General features: G+C 48.3%; 1 protein-coding gene across 1 annotated transcript; it reads left to right on the top strand.

Annotated features, from left to right (window-relative positions):
* Nucleotides 1-1,052: 1,052 nt before the first annotated feature.
* On the top strand, nt 1,053-14,425 carry LOC129693390 (uncharacterized; the record flags this gene model as incomplete). The annotated part of the gene is made up of 6 exons (XM_055630222.1): nt 1,053-1,161; nt 7,813-7,910; nt 10,050-10,222; nt 10,621-10,716; nt 11,985-12,100; nt 14,360-14,425. Coding segments are annotated over 6 exons (643 nt in total), but the record flags the coding sequence as incomplete, so codon positions are not given.
* Between the last annotated feature and the right edge of the window lie 1,222 nt (nt 14,426-15,647).

Raw genomic sequence — 15,647 nt, 5'->3', positions numbered from 1 at the left:
GGATCGAAAGTTCGTGGGAATTGCCCTGGACCGAGACGAGGAGCAGAGGCTTGTCTTTCACATCGGAGAGCTCGTTGACGCTGTCGCTGATTGCTATTGCGCGGACGAGTCGGGCTAGCATGATAAATTATGTCCAGTTTGGTGGCTTTCTGCACATATTTCTTGTAGCTAAGTCTTATAATCATATCTGCTGTATACTTACATTTTTCCTTTAACATCACCTCCTCACCCACCAATTTGGTTTTTGGGAAGTCAAATCAAACTAGGGAGGGGGCTTCACAGTGGACTGGTAGGGGCTTGGAAAGTGTTTATAGACAAGTGTGATCTAGGGGGTGATGCAGGTACATAGGACTCTGAAAGTGGTACTTTGTCACAGCTAGAGGGTGTGGTCAAAACAGGGCTTTTTTGCAGTACAGTGACCTTCATCAGTCAAGTTATTGAATATAAACATGTGGCAGTTGTACAAGATGTTTGTGAGGCCACACTTGGAGCATCTTATCCAGTTTTGGTCACCCTGTTCTAGGAAGGACATCACTAAAACTGGAAAGAGGTGCGGAGAGAATTTACAGTGGTGTTGCCAGGTCTCGAGGGCCTGAGCTATAGGGAATCGATTGGGCAAGTTAGGACTTTGTTGCTTGGAACGCAGGAAGTTAATGGGTGTTCTTATTGAGATGTGTTTAATCATGATAGGAATGGATAAGGTTCAATGTCTTTCAGCCAGAAAACTGCAACAGAGGATGGTGGGTATATCGAATGAGCTGTTAGAGATGGTACATGAGGCAGGTACAAGAACCACATTTATACGCCACATGGACAGGTACAGGATAGGAATGAAATTAGACTGATATGGGCTAAAAGAGGGGCAAATGGGAGAGACGTTTAGATGCGTCGAGATGGACAAAGTTGGGCAGAAGCAGGGTCTGGGTTTCCGTGCTCTATCATCTATGGTTCTGTGGTCAGGCGTTGAAATTCACCCCAAAACACCCCAATCACCCCCAAATTCACCTGTTGTGGTGTTGCCACACTGCCGTTTCTCTGTTTCATTATTCCAGATCACCAGATGTCCACAGGGAAACAGGAGGGAAAACAGACCCAGGGATCATCGATCTGGAGAATCCACCCAGGAATCGTATTCTGTCCCAGTGGGAGACACATCCTCAGGTACACAACTCCTCACATACATTATCCCTTGTCCTCCGATTAACCCTGCAGCCAGCTTTGGAGGAGGGTGGTAGTTTGGTCAACAGTGGACAATAATCCCCCTTTGGATCCATCGACACAAAGTGCTGGAGTAGCTCAGCGGGTCAGACAGCATCGCTGGGAAAAAAAAGGAAAAAAAGATAGATGACGTTTCAGGTTTGATGCCTTGAGAGCCTTCTTCAGATTTCAATCCTGGGATTGAGAATGGTTTGAGGGAACCACTCTAGAAATGTCTGTATAGTCGCTGAGTTACTCCAGCACTTTGTGTCTTTCTTTGTAAAGCAGCATATTATAACCATATAACAATTACAGCACGGAAACAGGCCATCTCGGCCCTACTAGTCAGTGCCGACCACTATTCTCACCTAGTCCCATCTACACTGCACTCAGACCATATCCCTCCATTCCTTTCCCATCCATATAACTATCCAATTTATTTTTAAATGATAAAATCGAACCTGCCTCCACCACGTCCACTGGAAGCTCATTCCACACCGCTACCACTCTCTGAGTAAAGAAGTTCCCCCTCATATTACCCCTAAACTTCTGTCCCTTCATTCTGAAGTCATGTCCTCTTGTTTGAATCTTCCCCTACTCTCAGTGGGAAAAGCTTTTCCACGTCAACTCTGTCTATCCCTCTCATCATTTTAAAAACCTCTATCAAGTCCCCCCTTAACCTTCTGCGCTCCAAAGAATAAAGCCCTTAACCTGTTCAACCTTTCTCTGTAACTTAGTTGCTGAAAACCAGGCAACATTCTAGTAAATATCCTCTGTACTCTCTCTATTTTGTTGACATCCTTCCTATAATTAGGCGACCAAAATTGTACACCATACTCCAGAATTGGCCTCACCAATGCCTTGTACAATTTTAACATTACATCCCAACTTCTATACTCAATGCTCTGATTTATAAAGGTCAGCACACCAAAAGCTTTCTTTTACCCCCTATCTACATGATCTATTCCACCTTCAGCAAAACTATGCACAGTTATTCCCAAGATCCCTCTGTTCAACTGCATTCCTCAATTCGCTAACCATTACCATGTAACCATTTGATTTGTCCTGTCAAGATGTTAGCACCTGCCACTTTCAACATAATTGGTATAAGGGGTAAGAGTGTTGTAAAAAACAAGCCTGAAGGCTTTTGTGTCTCAATGCAAGGAGCATTCGTAATAATCGTCATTAAGGTGGATGAGTTGATGTGCAGATAGCTATTAATGACTATGATATAGTTGGGATCACAGAGACACAGGCTCCAGGGTGACCAAGGCTGGGAGCTGAACATCCAGGGATATTCAATATTCAGGAGGGATAGACAGAAAGGAAAAGGAGGTGGTGTAGCGTTACTGATTAGAGAGGGGATTAATGCAATGGAAACGAAGGACATTAGTTTGGAGGATGTGGAATCGGTATGGGGTAGAGCTGCAAAAAACTAAGGGGCAGAAAAAACGCTGGTGGGTGTTGTGTACAGGCCACCTAACAGTAGTAGTGAAGTTGGAGATGGTATCAAACAGGAAATTAGAAATGCGTGCGACAAAGGCAAAAAACGGTTTATAATGGGTGACTTCAATCTACATATAGATTGGGTGAATCAAATTGGCAGGGGTGTGCTGAGGAAGAGGATTTCTTGGAATGTATGCGGGATAGTTATCTAAATCAACATGTAGAGGAACCAACGAGAGAGCAGGCTATTTTTTGACTGGGTATTGAGTAATGAGGAAGGGTTAGTTAGCAATCTTGTGGTACGTGCCCCCTTGGGCAAGAGTGACCATAATATGGTTGAGTTCTTCATTAGGATGGAGAGTGGACATTGTTAATTCAGAAAACATGGTTCTGAACTTAAAGAAAGGTAACTTTGAGGGTATGAGACGTGAATTGGCCAAGATTGACTGGCAATTAATTCTAAAAGGGTTGACGGTGGATATGCAATGGAAGACATTTTAAAGACTGATGCATGGATGAACTACAAAAAAAGTGTTCATCCCAGTTTGGCAAAAGAAATAAATCAGGGAAGGTAGTAGTACATCCATGGATAACAAGGGAAAAGGCAGGGATAGTATCAAAGCGAAGGATGATGCGTACAAAATTAGCCAGGAAAAAGCAGCATATACCGGAGGACTGGGAGAAAATTCAAAGACCAGCAGAGGAGGACAAAGGGCTTAATTAGGAAAGGAAAAATAGATTATGAAAGAAAACTGGCAGGGAACATAAAAAAACTGACTGCAAAAGTTTTTATAGATATGTGAAAAGAAAGAGATTAGTTTAAAACAAAATGTAGGTCCCTTGCAGTCAGAAAAACAGGTGAGTTGATCATGGGGAACAAGGATATGGCGGACCAATTGAATAACTACTTTGGTTCCGTCTTCACTAAGGAAGACATAAATAATTTGCCGGAAATAGCAGGGGACCGCGGGTCAAAGGAGTTGGAGGAATGGAGTGAAATCCAGGTTAGCCGGGAAGGGGCGTTGGGTAAATTGAATGGATTAAAGGCTGATAAATCCCCAGGGCCAGATAGGCTGTATCCCAGAGTACTTAAGGAAAGTAGCTCCAGATATATTGGATGCATTAGTAATAATCTTTCAAAACTCTCTAGATTCTGGAGTAGTTCCTGAAGATTTGCGGGTAGCAAACGTAACCCCCACTTTTTAAGAAGGGAGGGAGAGGAGAGAATGGGGAATTACAGACCAGTTAGTCTAACATCGGTAGTGGGGAAACTGCTAGAGTAGAGTCAGTTATTAAAGATAGGATAGCAGCACATTTGGAAAGTGGTGAAATCATTGGACAAAGTCAGCATGGATTTACGAAAGGTAAATCATGTCTGACGAATCTTATAGAATTTTTCGAGGATGTAACTAGTAGCGTGGATAGGGGGGAACCAGTGGATGTGGTGTATCTGGACTTCCAGAAGGCTTTCGACAAGGTCCCACATAAGAGATTAGTATACAAACTTAAAGCACAAGGCATTGGGGGTTCAGTATTGATGTGGATAGAGAACTGGCTGGCAAACAGGAAGCAAAGAGTAGGAGTAAACGGGTCCTTTTCACAATGGCAGGCAGTGACTAGTGGGGTACCCCAAGGCTCAGTACTGGGACCCCAGCTATTTACAATATATATTAATGATCTGGATGAGGGAATTGAAGGCAATATCTCCAAGTTTGCGGATGACACTAAGCTGGGGGGCAGTGTTAGCTGTGAGGAGGATGCTAGGAGACGGCAGGGTGACTTGGATAGGCTGGGTGAGTGGGCAAATGTTTGGCAGATGCAGTATAATGTGGATAAATGTGAGGTTATCCATTTTGGTGGCAAAAACAGGAAAGCAGACTATTATCTAAATGGTGGCCGATTGGGAAAGGGGGAGATGCAGCGAGACCTGGGGTGTCATGGTACACCAGTCATTGAAGGTAGGCATGCAGGGCAGCAGGCAGTAAAGAAAGCGAATGGTATGTTAGCTTTCATTGCAAAAGGATTTGAGTATAGGAGCAGAGAGGTTCTACTGCAGTTGTACAGGGTCTTGGTGAGACCACACCTGGAGTATTGCGTACAGTTTTGGTCTCCAAATCTGAGGAAGGACATTATTGCCATAGAGGGAGTGCAGAGACGGTTCACCAGACTGATTCCTGGGATGTCAGGACTGTCTTATGAAGAAAGACTGGATAGACTTGGTTTATACTCTCTAGAATTTAGAAGATTGACAGGGGATCTTATAGAAACTTACAAAATTCTTAAGGGGTTGGACAGGCTAGATGCAGGAAGATGGTTCCCGATGTTGGGGAAGTCCAGGACAAGGGGTCACAGCTTAAGGATAAAGGGGAAATCCTTTAAAACCGAGATGAGAAGAACTTTTTTCACGCAGAGAGTGGTGAATCTCTGGAACTCTCTGCCACAGAGGGTAGTTGAGGCCAGTTCATTGGCTATATTTAAGAGGGAGTTAGATGTGGCCCTTGTGGCTAAGGGGATCAGGGGGTATGGAGAGAAGGCAGGTACGGGATACTGAGTTGGATGATCAGCCTGATCATATTGAATGGCGGTGCAGGCTCGAAGGGCGAACGGTCCCTTCCATGTTTTGATAGCGAGTTCCGCTCTTGCAGTTATCAGTGGTGGGGAGTGTGTGACACGCAGAACAGGACAGCACAGGAACAGGTCATTTGTCCCCATAATCTCCACGCATGATGCCAAGGTTTTAAACTGGCTCGGGATACACATATCACTGCAGTTCCTGCGTGAACCATGTTGCCCAACCAAGGGATTATTAAAGGCAACTGGAACATAGTGGAATATAGAAACATGGAAGTTACAGTCCCCATGGGGACCATAATGTACATGCGCAACATAATGCCAAGCTAAACCTGTGCGTAACCAAATGATGTTATAAGTCACTGCCAAGTGACAGTGCAGTGTAGGGGGAGGACGGAGGTGAGCATGGGTGGGGGGGGGGGGTGAAAGTTGATGATGAAATGGGTGGGGTTTTGAATGAAATATGAAAGGGGGCTGATTGGGGTCGGAATTGAGGAGTTGGGGAGAGGATGTGAGAGCGAGAGGGGGGGGGGGAAAGTCTGGAGGCCGACGGATGAGGTTGGGGGAGGAGAAGAGAGCAGATGAGTGGAGGGGAGAGGAGCGAGAGAGGGGCGGAGCGGGAGTAGGACCGGACGACGGAGAGGAAGAGGGAGCGTCTGTTGGTTGGGGGGAGAGGAGAGGAGAGGAGATCCATATAAGAGAGTCGAGGATGAACAAGGAAGTGCGGCGCCGTGGACCGTGTTTGAGGAGTGGATAATTTTAAAGGGGAGGTGTGTGTGTGACCTAAAGTCATAGATTGGGATAACAGCGTGGAGACAGGCCCTTCAGCCCAACGTGCTCACACCGGCCAACATGTCCCAGCTACACTTTTCCCACTTGCCAACATTAACATAGAAACATAGAAAATAGGTGCAGGAGTAGGCCTGTCGGCCCTTCGAGCCTGCACCGCCATTCAATATGATCATGGCTGATCCTCCAACTCAGTATCCTGTCAGTATCTTGCCATAGAGGGAGTACAGAGAAGGTTCACCAGACTGATTCCTGGGATGTCAGGACTTTCATATGATGAAAGACTGGATAGACTCGGCTTGTACTCGCTAGAATTTAGAAGATTGAGAAGGCAGTTACAGGATACTGAGTTGGATGATCAGCCATGATCATATTGAATGGCGATGCAGGCTCGAAGGGCCGAATGGCCTACTCCTGCACCTATTTTCTATGTTTCTATGTTCCTGTGCCTGCCTTCTCTCCATACCTTCAGATCCCTTTTGCCACAAGGGCCACATCTAACTCCCTCTTAAATATAGCCAATGAACTGGCCTCAACTACCTTCTGTGGCAGAGAGTTCCAGAGATTCATCAACATGTTTTTCTCATAAGACTTCCCCCTTATCCTTAAACTGTGACCCCTTGTTCTGGACTTCCCCAACATCGGGAACAATCTTCTGTGTTGCCACGTTAATGTTGTTACTGACATAGAACCTCTATATCTATTCCTTATTGACATTAATGCTATATTTTCTGCTTATATTTGGCCTCTCAAAGTGCAAAACCTCACACATGCTTAGATTAACGTTCATTTGTGCGTTCTGTCCATATTTCTGCAGCTAATCTATATCTTGCTGTATATTTTAACAGCCTTCCTCAACTCCACCAATTTTGTTTTGGGAAGTCAAATGAGGAATAACTGTGCATAGTTCCTTGAAGGTGGAATCTCATATAGATAGGGTGGTAAAGAAAGCTTTTGGTATGCTAGCCTTTATAAATCAAAGCATTGAGTATAGAAGCTGGGATGTACTGTTAAAATTGTACAAGGCATTGGTGAGACCAAATCTGGAGTATGGTGTACAATTTTGGTCGCCCAATTATAGGAAGGGGTGTCAACAAAATAGAGAGAGTACAGAGGAGATTTACTAGAATGTTGCTTGGGTTTCAACAACTAAGTTACAGAGAAAGGTTGAATAAGTTAGGTCTTTATTCTCTGGAGCGCAGAAGGTTAAGGGGGGACTTGATAGAGGTCTTTAAAATGATGAGAGGGATAGACAGAGTTGATGTGGACAAACTTTTCCCTTTGAGAATAGGGAAGATTCAAACAAGAGGACATGACTTCAGAATTAAGGGAGGGGTAACATGAGGGGGAACTTCTTTACTCAGAGAATGGTAGCTGTGTGGAATGAGCTTCCAGTGGAAGTGGTGGAGGGCAGGTGGGACTAAGGGAAAATAAGTTGTTCAGCACGGACTTGTAGGGCTGAGATGGCCTGTTTTCCGTGCTGTAATTGTTTAAATGGTTATATGGTAAGAGAGAGAGAGTCACGGAGAGAGAGAGAGAGTTAGAGTTAGAAAAGTCGGGGGAGGGGAGAGAGAGTGTGAGCACATTCTGCAGAAAACACGGCTTTACAAGGGAGCGAGGCAAGCGAGGGATAGGACCGTGTTCGAGGAGTTTGTAATGTTGAAGGTGAGACGTGTTACCTGTCCGTGACCCTTGGTATGTTGTGGTGTTAGCACGACTCTTTGTCTCTGCAGCCGACTTCCCACCTGATCAGCTGATCATTATGTTTCAACTCACCTTTCCCTATTCCCCTCCATTCTCCTCTTCCAGATCCACCGTCGGGCCCAACTCGGGAACCTCAAGGAGCAACGAGTGGAAGACTCAGGTCAGGGTTTGGCCAGTGACCCAAGCAGGGTCTGCAAGCTCAGGTATCAGTGGTGGGAGCATGAAACACAGAGAACAGCACAGGAACAAGCCAATGGTCACACAATATCCATGCTGCAGATAAGGTGTTCGTTAAACATATCTCCTCTGCCTGCACGTAATCCATATCCCTCCATTCATTGCATGTTGCTAGCCTAAACAAAAGACTCATTGTCAGCACTACCTCTGATACTCAAAGCCCTGACCGATGAAGGGCAAAGCATACCCTTCGAGCCTGCACCGCCATTCAATATGATCATGGCTGATCATCCAACTCAGTATCCTGTACCTTCTCTTCATACCCCCTGATCCCTTTAGCCACAAAGGCCACATCTAACTCCCTCTTAAATATAGCCAATGAACTGGCCTCAACTACCTTCTGTGGCAGAGAATTCCACAGATTCACCACTTTCTGTTTGTGAAAAATGTATTTCTCATCTCGGTCCTAAAAGATTCCCCCTTATCCTTAAACTGTGTGTGTGGCCCCTTGTTCTAGACTTCCCCAACATTGGGAACAATCTTCCTGCATCTAGCCTGTCCCACCCCTTAAGAATTTTGTAAGTTTCTATAAGATCCCTCCCTCAATCTTCTAAATTCTAGCGAATACCATATAACCATATATAACAATTACAGCACGGAAACAGGCCATCTCGGCCCCACTAGTCCGTGCCGAACAACTTTTTCTCCCCTAGTCCCATATAACTGCGCTCAGACCATAACCCTCCATTCCCTTCCCATCCATATAACTATCCAATTTATTTTTAAATGATAAAAACGAACCTGCCTCCACCACCTTCACTGGAAGCTCATTCCACACAGCTACCACTCTCTGAGTAAAGACGTTCCCCCTCATGTTACCCCTAAACTTCAGTCCCTTAATTCTCAAGTCATGTCCCCTTGTTTGAATACAAGCCGAGTTTATCCAGTCTTTCTTCATATGAAAGTCCTGACATCCCAGGAATCAGTCTGGTGAACCTTCTCTGTACTCCCTCTATGGCAAGAATGTCTTTCCTCAGATTAGGAGACCAAAACTGTACGCAATACTCCAGGTGTCGTCTCACTAAGACCCTGTACAACTGCAGTAGAACCTCCCTGCTCCTATACTCAAATCCTTTTGCTATCAATGCTAACATACCATTCGCTTTCTTCACTGCCTGCTGCACCTGCATGCCTACTTTCAATGACTGGTGTACCATGCCACCTAGGTCTAATTGCATGTCCCCTTTTCCTAATCGGCCACCATTCAAATAATAGTCTACTTTCCTGTTTTTGCCACCAAATTGGATAACCTCACATTTATACACATTATACTGCATCTCCCATGTCTACAATGAGCTCCTTGGTCTTCATGGAGTTAAGGGCCAGGTTGTTGTCAGCGCACCATGCTGCGAGGCGCTGGACCTCCTCCCTAAGGGCCGACTCATCGTTGTCGCTGATGAGGCCAATCACCGCTGTATCATCTGCATACTTGATGATGGTGTCAGTACCATGTACAGGTGTGCAGTCATAGGTGAAGAGGGAGTAGAGGAGGGGGCTCTGCACACAGCCCTGTGGAACGCCGGTGTTCAGGGTGAGGGTTGAAGAGGTGCGCTTGTCTAACCTAACAGACTGGGGTCTGTTGCTTAGAAAGTCCAACATCACGTTGCAGAGGGAATTGGTCGATGCCCAGGTCACCGTGTTTGGTGATCAGTTTAGAGGGTATAATGGTGTTGAATGCTGAACTGTAATCGATGAACAGCATTCTTACGTGTCTCTGTTGTCGAGGTGGGGGAGGGCAGAGTGAAGTGCCATTGAGATGGCATCCTCCGTACTCCAATTCTTGCGGTAGGCAAACTGATAGGGATCCAATGTGGGGGGTAGGCAGCCTTTGAGGTGTGCTAGGACCAGCCTCTCGAAGCACTTGGTGATGATGGGGGTAAGTGCAACTGGGCGGAAGTCATTGAGGCTCGCTGCAGTGGAGTGTTTTGGCACCGGCACGATGGAGGTGGTTTTAAGGCAAGTGGGGACAACTCCTTGGGCAAGTGACAGGTTGAAGAATTCCTGCAGCTGGTCCCCACGCGGACTGCCCAGTCAGAGGTGAAGGGGGGAGAGTCACTGGGGGAGACAGGATCAGCGAGTGGTCGAGGTTTCTCTAGAGTTTGAAGTCATCCATTTCCTGCCCATCCTGGTGGCATATTTTCACGATTCTACTCTCACTCTCCCATCTCTTCATTTGTTCCAGGGCCCGAGGGTGCCGGAGGTGAGGGACACCAAGAGTCAACAACCGGAGAGCCCAGCGGGGCACCGCCCACTGCCCCAAAGGAAGAGACGTGTTCAGGTATCAGGGCTTATGTGTGGTGAGGTCAGAGTCCGTGCCCAGTGTCAGCCCATGTGGCCGTCAGTCAGAGTCAGTGTCGCCCCGTGTTGCCGTCAGTCAGAGTTGGTGCCCGGTCAGTACCGGGGGCCGCGTCTGTTCAGACTGGGTAGCGCTGTCCTTGTGTTGTCCGGGTTCCTGCCCTTGTCTCCACCACCACCACCATCGCTCTGACACAGACAGGTTACCGCGGGCCTTGTCTGCTCACACAGCCGAATGACGGACGTTCTCTCCCACTTCCAGCCCCCTGGCTGCTGACGGAGGTGGAGTGCGAGAGGTTGATCAGCGAGGCACAAGTGCTGTACGTCAGGGACCATTTTCATCATTCTACTCTCACTCCCCCATCTCTTCACTTGTTTCAGGGCCCGAGTGTGCCGGGGGTGAGGAACACAAAGAGTCAACAACCAGAGTGCCCAGAGGGGCACCGTCCACTGTCCCAAAGGAAGAGACGTGTTCAGGTATCAGGGCTTGTGTGTGGTGGGGTCGTCAATCACAGTCGGGGCCCAGTGTCACCCCGAGTGGTTCATCAGTCAGTGCCCAGTGTCACCCCGTGTATTGTATTGTATTGTATTAAATTTATTGTCATTATCTCATAAGAGACAACAAAATGGAATTTCCTTACAGTCAAGTAACATAAATATAAATAATAAATAAATAAAACATATTAAAAAAAAGCGCAAACACAGAAGTCCACGGCACAACATAACCCCACAGCGGCACCAAAGTCAGGGAAGGTACCATAGTCCAGCCTCCCCGCCGATCTTCCCAGATGTTCACCCGTGGTCGGGGATTCCCGAGCACCTGCCAGATGCTCAGGCCCTCACGCCGGGAATGATGGAACCACGAAGGAGAACATCCTCAGCGGCCCGGACCTCCAGATCAGCCGCCTCCCACCGGAGTCCGCGGCTCCCAAAGTCCACAGGCCGAGCCGGGCGGAGTCGCAGGACTCCACGATGTCGGTGCAGCAGGCCCAGCACTCCGGGGCTCCAAACGGTGATCCCCGGTGAGGCATCGCCCGCCATGAGATGTATCCAATGTTGCGCCGCTGCTGCTGCTGGAGCTCTGATCGGTCCCGGCAGGAATGGCCGCGCCAATGCAGTAGGTAGGCCGCGGGGGGGGGGCTAGGACGAGGACGCGACTTGAATAATAGTCGCATCCTCTCCAGGAAGTGACTGAAGGATGATATCCCCTTTACCGTACCCTCTTCCCCCACATAAAGACAAAAAAACCCCACAAAAAACGCTCTTCAAACATAACAAAAAAACAAAAGATACCGGACTGAGGCGGACATCAGTCAGTGCCCAGTGTCACCACGTGTGGCCGTCATTCAGAGCCCAGTGTCACCCTGTGTGGTTATCTGTCACAGCCAGAGCCCAGTGTCACCCTGTGTGGTCATCTGTCACAGCCAGTGCCCAGTGTTACACTGTGTGGTCATCTGTCACAGCCAGAGCCCAGTGTTACACTGTGTGGTCATCTGTCACAGCCAGTGCCCAGTGTTACACTGTGTGGTCATCTGTCACAGCCAGTGCCCAGTGTCACCCTGTCAGAGTCGTGCCCAGTCAGTACCGTGGGCCGTGTCTGTTCAGACTGGGTCCCCGCTGTCCTTGTGTTGTCCGGGTTCCTGCCCGTGTCTCCACCACCACTATCATCGCTCTGTCACAGACTGGGTACCGCGGGCCTTGTCTGCTCACACAGCCGAGTGACGGACCTTCTCTCCCACTTCCAGCCCCCTGGATGCTGACGGATGAGGAGTGCGAGAGGTTGATCAGCGAGGTACAAGTGCTGTTCATCGGGGACCAGGACTTGGGATCGCCCGAGGACATGAAGGCCTATCTCCAGGAGGTGAGAGTTTACCTGTTGCTACCCCCAGGCCCGACAACTGTGTTCACAGTGACCCTCACCCTCCCTCCTCACTCAGTGACCGCCTGCTGGTGACCGCACCCCAGTCAGTCTCCCCCTGACCCCAGTCAGTCTCCCCTTCCCCAGTCAGTCTACCCCCATCCCCAGTCAGTCTCCCCTTCCCCAGTCAGTCTACCCCAATCACCAGTCAGTCTCCCCCTGACCCCAGTCAGTCTCCCCCCATCCCCAGACACTCTCCCCCTGACCCCAGTCAGTCTCCCCCTCCCCCCCCCCCCCCCCCCCCCCCCCCCCCCCCCCCCCCCATCCCCAGCCAGTCTCCCCGCCCCCATTCAGTTCTTTGGTTTGAGGTTATGGGATAGGTGTATCCACATGATGCAGGAGGTGTGGAGGGGGAGGGGGTAAATATATCCACACAAAGCAGGAGGTGTGAGGGGGAGGGGGTAAATATATCCACATGCTGCAGGAGGTGTGGAGGGGGAGGGGGTAAATATATCCACACAATGCAGGAGGTGTGAGGGGGAGGGGGTAAATATATCCACACAATGCAGGAGGTGTGGAGGGGGAGGGGGTAAATATATCCACACAATGCAGGAGGTGTGAGGGGATTCTCCAGGATGGAGGAGTGGTGGTTGGAATCCTTTGCATTCAGGTGGAAGATGTTTCTAGATCCACTGTGATGGAGGCGTGCGCGCGTGCGAGTGTAGACTTGTGGCCATTCCCCTGGGTGGTGAGTTCCCCTGTTGTGTGGATGAGGGGATTTCCACGGTGGGTGAGGAAGGAGCTTCCCCTGGTGTTGGAGGAGGTGGTGTTACGTCCAATGCTGTGGGTGGGCAGTGGGAGGCAGGATCTTTACACAATTTATGAGGGAGGTGATTTGGAAGGTCTGTGTGGTCCTGGTGCTTGGGGATGGAGTTGGTGCAGGAAACAGGGATCCTCCTGGTGACGGGTTACATAGAAACATCGAAACATAGACAATAGGTGCAGGAGGAGGCCATTCGGCCCTTCAAGCCAGCACCGCCATTCATTGTACAATTTTGGTCGCCTAATTATAGGAAGGATGTCAACAAAATAGGGAGAGTACAGAGAGGAGATTTACTAGAATGTTGCCTGGGTTTCAGCAACTAAGTTACAGAGAAAGGTTGAACAAGTTAGGGCTTTATTCTTTGGAGCGCAGAAGGTTAAGGGGGGACTTGATAGAGGTCTTTAAAATGATGAGAGGGATAGACAGAGTTGACATGGATAAGCTTTTCCCACTGAGAGTAGGGAAGATTCAAACAAGGGGACATGACTTGAGAATTAAGGGACTGAAGTTTAGGGGTAACATGAGGGGGAACTTCTTTACTCAGAGAGTGGTAGCTGTGTGGAATGAGCTTCCAGTGAAGGTGGTGGAGGCAGGTGCGTTTTTATCATTTAAAAATAAATTTGATAGTTATATGGACGGGAAAGGAATGGAGGGTTATGGTCTGAGTGCAGGTATATGGGACTAGGGGAGAATACGTGTTCGGCACGGACTAGAAGGGTCGAGATGGCCTGTTTCCATGCTGTAATTGTTATATGGTTATATGGTTATTGTGATCATGGCTGATCGTCCCCTATCAATAACCCGTGCCTGCCTTCTCCCCATATCCCTTGACTCTACTAGCCCCTAGAGGTCTATCTAACTCTCTCTTAAATCCATCGAGTGATTTGGCGTCCACTGCCCTCTGTGGCAGGGAATTCCATAAACTCACAACTCTCTGGGTGGAAAAGTGTTTTCTCACCTCAATCTTAAATGACCTCCTCTTTATTCTAAGACTGTTGCCCCTGGTTCTGGACTTGCCCAACATTGGTAAAACAAATTCCTGCATCTAGCTTGTCCAGTCCTTTTATAATTATATATGTTTCTATAAGATTCCCCCTCATCCTTCTAAACTCCAGTGAATACAAGCCTAGTCTTTTCAATCTTTCGTCGTATACAAGCCCTATACAACTGCAGACGAACTCCAGGGTTCTGCTGGTGTTGTGGGGATGGGGTCGGTGCTGGGAGCAGGGCTCCTCCTGGTGACGGGTTCTGCTGGTGTTGTGGGGATGGGGTTGGTGGTGTTAAGGGGAGGGAGTCCTATGTAGTTTAGTGATTGGTTCTGCAGGGGGGGGTGGGGGGGTGGAGGAAGGAATCATGCTCCTCCATCATGTACCCCAGCTCGGGGCCATGATCCCACACATTGTGGTCTCACCCTCACCATCCACTGCTCTGCTCCACAGTTACGTAAGATGCTGAGGAAGCAGCTCCCCTGCAAACAAGACAAGTCCTAGGATTAACAGACCGGAAAACGCCAGAAAATAGGAAGGACCTGATCAGAAGGTCCTGCATTTGGATCATCGAAAAGAGATTGTGCGAGTGTGGGGTGGGGATGGTGTATGGGAGGGGTGGGGAAGGTGGGATGTGGGGGGGGGGGGGGGGGGTGGGCATGTGGGGTGGGAAGATGAGGTGAGGTGGGTGTGGGCGAGATGGTATGGTTTTGGCTGTGGGGCAGTGTGTGGGGAGGGGGGTGTGGTGGTGTGGGGGTGTAGTGGGGTGTGGGGTGAGATGGTGTGGGTTGGGAAGTGGGTGGGTGTGGGGGGGGGGGGGTGGGAGGTGGGGTGGGGTGGGATGGGGTAGGGTGGCTGTGGGGTTAGATGGTGTGGGATGGGCCATTGGGCAGTGTGGGGTGGTGAGATGTGGGGCGGGGTAGAGTGGGGTTGGGCTGTTGGGCAATGTGGGTGGTGGTGGTTTGACTGGAATCCAAGCTAATAGTGTCGATGAGATATCTATTAACATCCATTTCATTATTCCTTCATAATTTCTGAGTGTTATTTTCATTCCTCTTTCATTCTGTCTACACGGTTAATTATTTCTCAATGACGTGATTGAATGTAATCATGAGTTTAATTCGATGACCTATTCCTGTAATGTCTCAATATTTCTGATGCATCTGGCGGTACACAGTTTGTTCAAGACGAATATATTTCTATGTCTTTGTTCAGCTGTAATGTAACTTTAATTTACTATCTTTGAAATCTTCTCAAAACTACTTAAAATAAAATTTGACCCTAACACAGAATTGATTATTTTCGGAACAATGGAAACCTGACCTGAGCTCAAATTCTTTTCTTAACTATTCCTTGATAACGGCGAAAAAACTCAAATTTTGGAAAAATGCACCGACCCCAACTCTTAAAATGTGGATCATAAGCATGTCTGAAATGTTACATCTCGAAGATGTGAGATTCGTCCTAGCTGAAAAATCAGAGCAATTCGTAAAGATATGGGCTCCTTCCATCGATTTATTACAAGTATAATAAGGTGCAACATAACTCTGGAAATTAAGGGGAGGGCAATTGTAATAGGGGATTCTATAGTCAGGGGGTCGGATAGGCGATTCTGTGGACGCAGACAGGAGTCCCGGATGGTAGTTTGCCTCCCTGGTGCCAGGGTCAGGGATGTGTCTGAACGTGTCCAAGAAATCCTGAAATGGGAGGGAGAGGAGCCTGAGGTTGTGGTGCATATAGG

The sequence above is a fragment of the Leucoraja erinacea genome, unplaced genomic scaffold, assembly GCF_028641065.1.
Source record: "Leucoraja erinacea ecotype New England unplaced genomic scaffold, Leri_hhj_1 Leri_275S, whole genome shotgun sequence".
Classification (NCBI taxonomy): Eukaryota; Metazoa; Chordata; class Chondrichthyes; order Rajiformes; family Rajidae; genus Leucoraja; species Leucoraja erinaceus.
This window is presented reverse-complemented; position numbering and strand designations above follow the sequence as displayed.